The sequence below is a fragment of the Mizuhopecten yessoensis genome, unplaced genomic scaffold (assembly GCF_002113885.1).
Source record: "Mizuhopecten yessoensis strain PY_sf001 unplaced genomic scaffold, ASM211388v2 scaffold6877, whole genome shotgun sequence".
Lineage (NCBI taxonomy): Eukaryota > Metazoa > Mollusca > Bivalvia > Pectinida > Pectinidae > Mizuhopecten > Mizuhopecten yessoensis.
This window is the reverse complement of record NW_018406769.1, coordinates 157,966-170,483: the sequence shown is the minus strand read 5'-3', so window position 1 is coordinate 170,483 and position 12,518 is coordinate 157,966. Positions and strand designations below refer to the sequence as shown.

At 37.2% G+C, this 12,518-nt stretch overlaps 1 protein-coding gene across 1 annotated transcript in view; it reads left to right on the top strand.

The window, feature by feature from the left end:
• Window positions 1–9,181, top strand: part of LOC110452789 — a 30,706-nt gene extending 21,525 nt beyond the window's left edge. Inside the window, exons 2-3 of the mRNA XM_021501465.1 lie at window positions 4,224–4,639; window positions 5,531–9,181. Of these exons, the coding sequence (XP_021357140.1) occupies window positions 4,411–4,639; window positions 5,531–6,246 (945 nt within the window). The 5' untranslated portion in view covers window positions 4,224–4,410 and the 3' untranslated portion in view covers window positions 6,247–9,181. The remainder of the gene's footprint in view (window positions 1–4,223; window positions 4,640–5,530) is intronic.
• Window positions 9,182–12,518: the final 3,337 nt, after the last annotated feature.

Genomic DNA, 12,518 nt, shown 5'->3' with positions numbered 1-12,518 from the left:
ATGGATCAAACAATTAAGAAATGGTAAAATTGTATTAAAGCAACATCACAGATAATCACTTCTAACCAACTTCGAATTTGAAACGGAATCATGTACTTCCCTCGATCGTCTTGGGAGTTTTTGTATACCAGATTGAAGTTAAAAAAAAGTACCTCATGGTTTCCCTTAAGTTGTAAGATTTGTAACGTGTAATATATATATTAAACCGTATGATTATCAAGAATGATTGTTTGATGGATGAGGTCATGCCAGATTCAACGCCAGGTGCAGGAATCACTTGCTCTTTAAAAACACATGGTTCGTTTTTGTTAATATAATGTTGATAATGTTTTTTTGTTTGGTGCCTTCTCAATTCCTGTTGTTGTCATTCCTTCTGTTTTGGTGTCTCCTCAGTTCCTGTTGTCTTTCTATTTGTTTTAGTGTCTCCTCAGATCCTCTTGTTTCTCCTTTTGTTTTGGTGTCTCCTCAGATCCTCTTGTTTCTCCTTTTGTTCTGGTGTCTCCTCAGATCCTGTGGTTTCTCCTTTTGTTTTGGTGTCTCCTCAGATCCTGTGGTTTCTCCTTTTGTTTTGGTGTCTCCTCAGATCCTGTGGTTTCTCCTTTTGTTTTGGTGTCTCCTCAGATCCTGTGGTTTCTCCTTTTGTTTTGGTGTCTCCTCAGATCCTGTGGTTTCTCCTTTTGTTTTGGTGTCTCCTCAGATCCTGTGGTTTCTCCTTTTGTTTTGGTGTCTCCTCAGATCCTGTGGTTTCTCCTTTTGTTTTGGTGTCTCCTCAGATCCTGTGGTTTCTCCTTTTGTTTTGGTGTCTCCTCAGATCCTGTGGTTTCTCCTTTTGTTTTATTGTCTCCTCAGTTCCTGTTGTTTCTCCTTTTGTTTTGGTGTCTCCTCAGTTTCTGTTGTTTCTCCCTTTGTTTTTGGTGTCTCTTCAGTTCCTGTTGTTGTCTTTCCTTTTGGTTTAGTGTCTTCGGTGTTATTCTTTTTTATTTTTGTGTCCGCAGTTCCTGGTGTTGTCTTTCCTTTTGTTTTAGTGTCTTCTCGGTTCCTGTTGTTGTCTTTCCTTTTGTTTTAGTGTTTCATTTCCTGTTGTCTTTTCTTGATAAACACCTGTTTCGGTGTTGTCCTTTTATGTTTACCCTGTAGTTTATAGATGTATCCTGATGTAATCAATTGAAATACAAGCCCTAATTAAAACAAAACCGAAGTTGAAAAAACAATACCAGATGTTCAACGGTATAGGCTTGCTAAGGTCTGCACTAATTTAAGATTCTCACGTGGAATTAATTGTTATGAATATTGCTGTAACATTTGAGGACAAAGGTTTTGCATGCTTGTCCTTGTTAAAGCCTTTTTCAATTTTCGTTTTGCCTGAAGCTTCAGGTCTTAATCACCGCCCTCTGAGAGCCGATATTCGTGTTTACAATGCATGACGAGGTCTACATTTACCAGATCGATATCATAAATAACTCAAATTTTAACAAAAAATATCATCTAAAGTAAGCCACTTTCTCTGATTAGCCTCCGGTTAAGCAGGAACAATACGTTAATAGAGAGACTTGCATTGATAACTGATTTATTCCTGGCATGAAAGCAACTTTCACTGCTAGTCGCCTTTGCATGTTTTAAAGGACACGAATGGCACTTCCTATTGCCACTTCATTCAAACAGCATTAGATGATTACTTGTTACCACCGCCAGCCTCCAGCAACTACCGGTATAGTTATATACAATATCCCCAAGTGCAATTGAAAACCTAATTGTGTAGTATTGTATGTAGTAAGATGGAGTGGTCCAAGATGGGGAGATGGAATAGACTGCTGCTCTTGATTATCACAAGTTTTCTCTTTAGTTTCATGTTTCTCAGCAACAAAATAACCCAACAAAACCTTCCTCCGCGTCAATAATCGGAGATTACCTCATAGCGTTCTGCTAATTCTCTCCCTCTACAAATTAGAAAGCAATGGCGTAAACTTCACCCGATAATTTTCCACCAGTATAATTTTACCTTAATGCACCGACCGTTTCTTAATGAATCTCACAGACCATATGTGTACTCATTCCTGAAATGTCAACCACACACCAACGGATCCTTCTTTCGACAAGTTTTATCGATATTTACAGAAAAAATAGTTTGTCGTACATTATATTAGATACTTTAAAGGCTCAACAATACGGGTGGCCAATACAGTCAGTAGAACTATTCGGATCAGCCGACAAGGGAAGATGACAATTGGCGATACAAAAGTGGTGTGATAATAGGGAAAGCCATAACTTACCGGAACAGCCTACACATTGAGTACTAGATGGACGCGTGCCGTCTTAACCTGTGCGCGACGTGTTAGGGGCTGTAAAACGAACCAACAGCTGCATGTCGTGTAGGGACAAACATCGCGTCATCACGGCTACAGGTACACTCTGATGATCTGTCCTAGCGCATTGGCAGGTGAAAGATTTAAATTTGTATAGTTTTTAACTGGATTTTTTATGAAATTCGGATAAACTGTTGATAAGAAAGTTTTTAAAATTTGCCTTTTGACTTTATAAGGAAAATTTGATGTTATTATTTTCTAGGGTTCTGTTTTTATTATTTGCCTATTTGTAATATGCTTCCTCGTCAAGTTATTATTTAACTATTGTCTTTTAAAAAATAGGTTATTATGGTTTCATGTTACACAAAACCTGAAATAGTATAAAACATCTACCAGCCGTGAACGGCGTATTGGATACACAACCCGATCAGTGTTGACCACGTGTGTGTAGACGGTAGTTGACACAGTTAAACAGGATTTATTCCTATTGATGTGTTCATTTATCGACGTCATCAAACTGTTAACAGATAAGCCACGACACCCGTATACAGTACACACCGCCAGCAGCCGCCGAGTTTAGCCCTGTGCCGAATTATACACGCCGAATTAAAACACAATCGATATGATTGTATGATGTATATAATGACGGATGTGTGTATTTCCTTGTCCGGTCTCTGTGATTACGATAGTCAGTGCTAGCTTTTTGATTCCTTTTAATGACAGTTTATAATGTTTTCCCTACTGTTTTGATGTCTACGTTCCTTGTGTGACAACCCTGCTTTCCGCGTTTGTCCTTGTGAAATGACGCTGTGATTTATCTACCTTCTATGTATTTGTGTAATACACATTTTTACCCACCAACCTTATTCATAGGGGAAGGCTGGAAAAACACTTTTAATCTTTTGTACTCGCCTTGTCGATTTTACAATAATATGATACCACGTTCAGATAACATATTAATTTTACAGATTTGCTTGTATATTGTACTGTTTTTCTATAATATACCTATCTAAAACAACCCTATTCACGTTTCACTTGAATGCCACTAGCTATAGATTACCGCAACCTTTTTATGCCAAATGTTTAACATATCAGACGCTCGTTTAAAAGCCCCGCAGTGTTCGTAGCCTCTATTAATTACTGCGTGTATACAACTTCCATTTCCTTTCCACGCTTAAAACATATTTAGAGATAGCTATCTCTTATACCAGGAAATTATCACCCCTAACCAGATATAAATGCTACATGACTAGGTTCCCCAGACAAGTGTTTGCTTTCTCTTTCAACGTTGGTCTTATTTCCCCTCATTGTGTGCATTTGCCATAGGTAATTAGCTAACAGCTTTAAAGTTCAGGTGTTGTTTCTTTGAACTGTTTAAAACTTACTTCTTTATTGATACGGTTCACTTCTTCATTTGTGTAAAGTATACAATAATACATTGTGTGGCCGTAACGCTCATGTCTTTGGTTTAAAGTTGTACGGTGACGAGCGCTGTTGGTTAAATACCCCAACTGTCACGTTTTATCCGAACTAAGCCCGGGACGTATATCATCCAACATAGGTTATCTATCATTTCCATTTACAAGTTTATCGCAGGTCTGAAAATCTACGCCCGAACACTTACGTTAGTTGTGACTAGGTTGTATTATGCCTATGAGCGGAGAGTCGTCTACTGCCATCGCCTGCCTGTATAGCGTAGCGAGTCAGGGCCAGCCCACTGTGGGGTACTATATACGATACAGGCGCAGTTCACTCTCAGTGCGTTACAAGATAGCGGAGGCACTGGATGTGGTGTACATACTGTAAGGATTATAGTCATTTAGTCGCTAGAGCATAGCGTCGACGGTAGACCCACCACTCCGTCCACTCATTTAATCAATGGCTTGTAACGTGGTTCTTTTTTTTATTTATTTACAACAGGATAGAGAAGACTAAGACGACCTAACGGGTCCCTGTAAGTTGTTCTTATGGAGGAAACGAAGTTGTAAAATCATCAAGGATTCATTGATTGCGTTTTGTATTGTAACTTTACATGAACAAAAGAAGATATCACTAGTTGGTCTCTACAGCCTTGTTTATACTATATAACGGAACAGACCAGTAAGTCATGACCTGTGTTCTTTCGATGAGTGCGGTGTATAACAATCCGTGTTGTGGCGGATTCAGAGGAGGAGGAGGAGGAACAGACGAAACAGCCTCCCAAACAGACTTTGATTATCACTGGATTAACTCCTCTAGTCCCCGGCTAGCTACAGACACGGGAACAACCACATGCTCTTGTCGATTTGACAAGCAGACCACATTGAGTCGAACTCCGGCCAAACTAGAACGTCCAGGTAAGTTAACTGTACCTATTCGTTATCGACATTCAGTAATGTTTAATGTGTATACACAAACAATAAACAATTACTTTTATCGATGTTTTAAATTAATTTTCTCAAATATTTTTTCTCTTCCTCATCGGTAAAATCTGAATCTATTATCTTTTTAAAGTTATCCAATATTGACGTAGGGTATGAATTGTAGCGTTGTGACAGTGTATGATGAGTTGCTACATAAAGCAGATCAGTGCAGACAGATATGTATACCAGTGTGTTGTGGATAGCCCTGACAGGAGTGGGGACACCTTACGGTCAATAACATGGGAGAGGCGTTAGATCGATTCACAATCTACCCTTTTTATTATCATAATTACCATCAATCCCCACAGCCTTTTCTACCTTAGTCTTCGACCTGCATCTATCTATTATATATTAAATAAGGATACAATTACTGTTTTCTTGTACCTCCAGGGTTAGACCGGTAACGCCACTTTATTGATCTTCAGATGAATATCTTTGTAAAGCCGGGTTGGTTCGGACTTTCAGTACAAACAACACGAGATTTTTTAAGTCAAGGCTTTGTTTGTTTGCTGTACTGTTCGGCAGTACGTCTGTTAGCGATCTACTCAGGTTTCTTGCAGTGCTTATCGAGCCGTAACCGGCCCGGCTAAGTACGTATATATGTGTGTATATAGGTACTATCGATATACAAACATACAACAATATCAATTATAGGATCCATATTATTATCTTTATTAAGTTTAATCGTGGTAAGACATTACTTCGTGGAAATCACCTGTACAATTTTTTCTCATTGTTCGGGGCACAGGTAAACATTAGTATTATCTCTTATGTACATCATGTAACATGTTTAAACAAAACACTTGTATTTCTTTATCTATATAGGCCTGCGGAAAGAGGAATCCACAAATAATTGTTGCAAGAATGATACACATGAGATAGAAATGAAAGTGGATGAAAGGAGGACTATCGGGGTTAAAAGGAAATTAGATTCCAACACAGAGGACTTGATAGACAGGATACCGCCTAAGCGTATCTCGCCTTTTCTCAATACACCCAAAGAACGCAAGGAAGAAAGGAGGAGAGTTTTGAAAATATCTATTCAAAAATTAAGACAGATGGAGGACCCCGAGCATTTTCTACGGCGTTCTGTCTTGATCAATAACACGTTAAAGAAAGTGCAGAAAGAAATTCGGGAGGAAAAACAGAAAAGTTATCAAGGATATAAAAGCTGTATCTACAGACTTCGCCCTCATTACAGCTATGATGTGTTAAACAATAGTTACTTACAGGCCTCTCCCAATGGATATATGAGTATGTTCGAGGGTCAATATTCCAACCCTGACGAGTCGGAAAAATTCCAAGACGAAATTACTGACACTCTTGTGAAGAGTTTAGAGGAGACCTCAGCAATTAAAGACAACATTTCCACCAACTCGTCTTCACCTCTGCTCTCGAGGCAGACGGAATCCCACGGGATTAATATGGACGATAGGACAGAAATTGACATTTCCACCAGTGAAAGTCACAGAGAGAAACAGATATGTAATGACATGGACGCAGTCTTTAATAATCTGATACGTGCTCTCGGGGAAACATAGCGGCGGAACACTGCCGAGACAGCACTGTGTGTGAGAAAGTGTGTACTATACCACGTAGGACAAGTGGATGTGGTGCCCCTTATTGTATTCAACATGTTGGATGTATGCTAATTTTATCACTGGATGCAAAGACAAAAACACAATATGCCATTATATGAATCTGGAATTTATTATCTCTCGAGGATGAGTGCATATTCATGTGTGCAAAGAAATGTCCGAAAGGAAAATCATCTGCTCGGAGTACTTGTTAATTAAATGGTGGGATTATACTTACTACTCAGCTTCTACGTTATTATAGTAGTGGAACAAATCGAACTTGGATTTTATTTGCCACGGTACGGTAGTGACACTAACATTGGTGGGCTAATTCAGCAGTGATATTTATATTTATTATATGTTGACTTGCAATGAAAACACAAATGCTAAATTATGTGAAACAATAATATTTATATAAATATATTTACGCATATGATATGAGATATATTTCTGTCGACACATGACCTAAATTATCAAACTGTCAGAGGCATCTGTTAAAAATGATAAAATCTAGGCATTTTAAACTTGTAAATGAAAATGCTACGGTCTTATTCTCAAAATATTTAAAATGTGATATGAAAACAAAATAAATTATTTTAAGTTAATGTTATTTAATGGGTATGTTTTCCCTTTTCTATTTATAAGTTGTATTTTAGATATAATTTAAAATACTAGACAAATTGAATCAAGACAGGGCAAGATACTCTAGGAAACAAAAATATCATTTCTTTTCAACATGTGTCATTATTTGTTATTTTGTATGCATTATTGTTGATATCCACTTTAATTCTGCAAATAGATTAATTAAAATTAACTTTTTTTATCTTGCCGAGTGGGGGGCTAGCGACAGTTGAATTCATTATCCCCGTAGTAGTAGCCCAAATGTCGTTCTACTATCACTAAGTGGCCTGCGGCTGATGTAAGACAGCCCTGGTCTCGGCCATTAATCACTTGATTTTGCTTGCAATTGACAACACTTGGATGTCGGGATATACCCTACCGTCGCTCGCTGTGTACTTAACATCGGGTTTTAATGTAAGTGTAGTTATGTTTCGGCTCTGTCTGTCATTTAACGTTAATACACTTTAATACAGAGCTATTGCCGCATACACGATTTCTTTATTTGCAGTTGCCATATTTTACTGTGCTGTTAAATATTCTGTTAGCATCCTATTAATATCTAATGTGTAGGCTGATTCTGTCTTTAACGTATTGTTATAATTCCCTTGATGATCGATATAATTGATTATAGGAACGCATTCCGTGTTCTGTGATCCGTCACACAATATCTTTCCTTTCTGGCGAACTGATGCCGGGTCAGTCAATGTATTCCCTATCTGTGTAAGACACGGACATCAATATACAAAACAAATATTATATGTACATGTTAATTATGCAAACAGACTAACATCGTTCTAAATGAAATAGGTTTCGCGTCTATGTTACAAGTCACCCAGAATAGAGTTGGGTACGTCATAACCAGGTATTACGTACTATACCTAGGTATTGAAGTGTGCTGTGCGTGCGAATGATGTACTGGACTGTCATGGTATGACCCAGTCCACACTCCGACGCACGCATTAGAATTAAATACAGGTGATTAAACTGATTGTTAATGCGACAAATGTGACAAACCAAGAACACACAAGTAAAATGTTATAAGGGGATCTATTTAAATACTAACTGTTTACATGTATAAAATTAAATTAAATATTGCCGTTTACATTCTGTGTATGGGTGCGCGTTATTTTAAACAATAACAACTACAGACTAGCCCTAGGTAGCCGAGGCGTCGCGAGTTCACCCTATTGAGTTGTGGATCTAATAATTAAACACCAATAACAAGACATGCGTGACACCCCTCCCGACAGCTGGTCTTTACAGCTATTTGTAAAGGTTCAAATGCGGGGTTACCTTTATAGCGGGGGTTAGGAGACTTCTGCTTTCAATGCAGGTTTTTAGACTTGTAACTGAATATTTCTTAACAGGTATCAACTACAATTAACGTTTGAACAGCGACTGGAGACCGTGTAATATATACAGCGGGATTTTAGTGAAAAAATGACAGCGTTATATATGCCAATAAATGGTTTAGATTAAAACACATATGCATGTGTTTTAGAGGTCTGATGCCCCTTTTTAGATGCAGCTATTGCAACAGACTTACAGTTGTATAAAAACAATTTCATCACGGTTTCCTTTTTTAGTCTGATAAGCAGCTATAAAACAGCAGTGTAGCCATTTCTACACTAGAACGCAAGGGGGTGATTGTGGATATGGAGTATTACCTAGGGGGAAATGTGAGTTAAGATTACAACCCGACGGGAAACAGAAGCATGGTTACTGGATCGGTAAAGGATACATATAATTAGTTATAAATAGTTAGATCTAAAACTGATAGCGACTACAAACAGTCTACCAAACAATTCAATCAGAGAGATGTATGCTAAAGTGTGTCGCCCCATTAACGATATTTATACCGTAGTACAGAGCGCTTGTAAAACACACTTAACGTAGATTCTAATCAATAAATCACGGTCCTAATTTTTTGTTTAAACGGAAATGATATTTTTAGTTAAAATGTAATTTGTTATTTTAACTGTTCTTTGTATATGATAAAGATATGATTGACACTACAGGTAGTATTATATTATTGGAACGTGATCGCATTGTTCCGTACTTAGGTATGTATTGACGTTTCAAAGAAGGCCGTACTTGGCTGTCGTAAAACACGTGGATCATGTGAAAATGGCCATACTTTGTTAAGTTGTATGTGTAATAGGTGCCTTCAAAGTTCAGCTAGTGCCATTACCGTCTATACAGGTGTACCATACAGGTAACATTAGGTGTATAGAGCGAAGAAAGGAAGCACTCTGAAGGTTACTAAATTGTGCGACAACAGCTAACGATCACCGGTGTACAATAGATTACGGCTAGACCGCTGTCAACCATCCACTAGACCCTGATAAGAGTAGCTATGTGTTAAAGCGGCTTAACTTTCCTCTGTTACAATATCATGCTTTACACGCGCATTGCATTATCTTTGCCTGCCTAGCCAGCATTATGAAAGGCATTGTAATATTGATCTGTATTCTTTCTCTTGGTATAGTTATGTCCATATACATGTAAAGTAGAGATGCTATACTTAAAAGGGTAATGAAATAATACTACAATAGGCCGTATATTGCTTTGATTTTACGTTAATAATTTCTATCAGACTTCTTTGATTCCTAGGTAAATACAAGCACTATTCTGTGTGGGATAAATCCATTAAATGGCGTTTCTTTAATCTAAACGAAAAGACACAACGACCAGACTCGATATTGCTAGATACGTTAAGTTCACAGGCCTAGGGGCGACAACCCGTACTTGTCCGTCTGAGTGAGCCGGAGAAAGTGAGAATAAGTATAGCCCCTGGCTGTGGTACCGTGTGAACACGAACAGTAACCCGACGCATGTCCAACTCTCTGTATTCAATGAATTATTGCCGGTGTCGCCACTAACGGTAGCACGTGCTTAGCTGATTAATTTCTGTAATTGTCAGGGATCGTGCCGACTCCAACCGTACAATTGCACTCCGTGATAATTAACATAACCGTTTTCCTTATTGCACTTGTTAGTATTAATTGGTTATGACGAGTTTCCTATTAGACCTGACCCTTCACATATTATGATAACACATTTACGGGATACACTTGCGAACATCGATAACATCAAAACAGTTCTGATGTAAAATGGATTCTGTGTTTTTCGGAAGATTATTCTAAACCATTAAATATCAACCGCCCTTCCGTTCCAGACTGACATAGCGAAACATCATGATGTAACAACCTTTACAATTACGTGATTTTTTGTTGCGAATATTAGTGAAACTGTTTTCAATTAGAATGCTTTGTGTTCCACATGTTTATAAATATTTGACTAGAAGACATAAAACCGTGGAAGTACAATATTAATCTAATAATAACTTCATTAAGATTTTTTTTTTGTACAATTCTTACTACACAAATGCTTAGGAATCCTTTGTCGAGGTAACGCTATATCGATCACGTAGTTATGGGTGGTAATTCTCACAGGATCACATTACCGATCTCTTGCTTTAAAAATGACTGCCACATCGGCGATAAAATATCCTCTAGCTTTCACACGAGTTTCACTTATAGTATATTTCACAAGTCATTGCCCCGTATGTATACACGTAGCTGAACATGCTGATGGATTGGCCCGGCATCTGTTACCCACACCGTGTATTGCCTCTAGGACTGTATCATATACCTTCTCACATCGGTTACAAATATATGCGCTCTTACCTTACCACTCTTTTGTCGAGAAGCATAAAAATAAGCACTGGGTCCCACGGAAAATGAGTTAGTAAGATATTATTGATCTTTTTTTTTTGGCGAAAACAAAACATACAACCCGGGACCATTGGCTTTGGATTTATCACGTTTAGAGATGTAGACATTGACCTTCAAGTGCTTGTGTAATTTATCTTAACATTTATAAACGTTAATTATTACATAATGGCAAGAAATATTACGTTTTGAAGTGATCGGTGTATGACATTTCTATCAATATCAGGTTCTAGCTGAAATCATGACATCTTAATAGTTTATAAACAGATAATTTTAGTAGGGAAGGATTATTTTGTTGGGCCGATTTATTTTTTGTTTAAGGTACCGATTCTGTAACATGTTTTACGTTAATAAATCTGTATTAATAGTTACATGACTTCCCTACATGGAGTATTCCAGTGATGATCAGTAAGCGAACATGTGGCAAGTCATTTATACACACTGTTTCACAATAGTCGACACTGTGGTCTCTGTCGTATACACAGATGGGATTACATCTTTGTTACTTTTAATACTTAGCGTAGAATATATGCATCGATTTCATCACGGTCCGTGTGCTTAGTATGCAACATGTTGCTGCTTTATATACAGAGACAGACAGCACGTGAACGTGTAATAAAACTGTATTATTGGAGTATGCATTTGTTTAGTAGGATTGCTAACAGATATTTTGTTTCTACAACTTAAACAACTGGCGTGTCATGCATTTTGTCAGTACAAAGACACTGGTGTAACGTAGAGCCTTGTAACCAAGCTTGTAGTTAGTGAGATTACTGATGATAAACAGAGACGCACAGCACTGTGTTTTCAGCAGTGTTTTCCTGTTAGAGTACGTTATGTTGGATCTCGACACGGTTAGTGCTCTTTTGTCTACATAGCAGCGGTGTTATTTACACGTCTCGTTATGAATTGGCCTTTGTCATAAAATGTTTCTTTAAACTAATTATATCTTAAACTATTTTTTGTGGGACCGTTTTCTGGGATGTAAGATTAGAGAAAGAATAATAATGTAGGATGGACTCCTGCGTATCAACGTTAGTGAAAATATATTTATAAGCAAACAATATTAATAAAAAAACATATCAAAAGTAAGAGAGAAAAGAAAGATGAATTGATAATGAAATAACTCGTTTTGTGTACATGCGATTTAGTTACATTTTCATGTTTTATTGTTTCATTTCACAAAGATTTTATTAAGTATTGAAGCTTATACAAATTCAAAAGAAATTGAGCAACATGCGTAATTCCCATACAAGCCCTCTCCTGGTATGGACAATGTAATTTATAATATATTAATTGTAAAATAATTTAAAAGCTTTCTACATCGAGGACAGAAGTCATCGACCATGTTTTATTGTTACGTGTACCTGCCAGAATGACATGCAACACCACATGATATAGTCTCTGTTTCTTAGTTGTTTTTAAATTCTCTTTAACTCAAATAGTACAAAGAGAAACTTGTCTGATGCTAAGAACTAGAATATTTTAAATATATTGTAATTTTAATCATTTTTTTTTTTTTTTACCTCAGACCTGAAACTTAAATCGGCACACAGTCTTTACAGATATATACAGCTATAACTGAATGACATTTCGATGTTAAATCTACAAAATAGACTATGTTTCTTTTAATGTATTGATTTTGCTATCAAGTGTTTAAATACAACTTTACGAGGTCGTTAGTAGAAGATTAGGTTACAGTATCGCTAGTGTCTAATTGAACTCACGCTGAATGAGATTTCCGACCAACCATTGCACGCCGTGTTTATATATATGTTATTATTATCATGCACCTTTTGTTAATATAAGAGACCGAATTGCTCATTTAAGGGCCAATATTGTATGGAAGAGAGTGTCAGAGTCACGATATTTGCGAGTCGA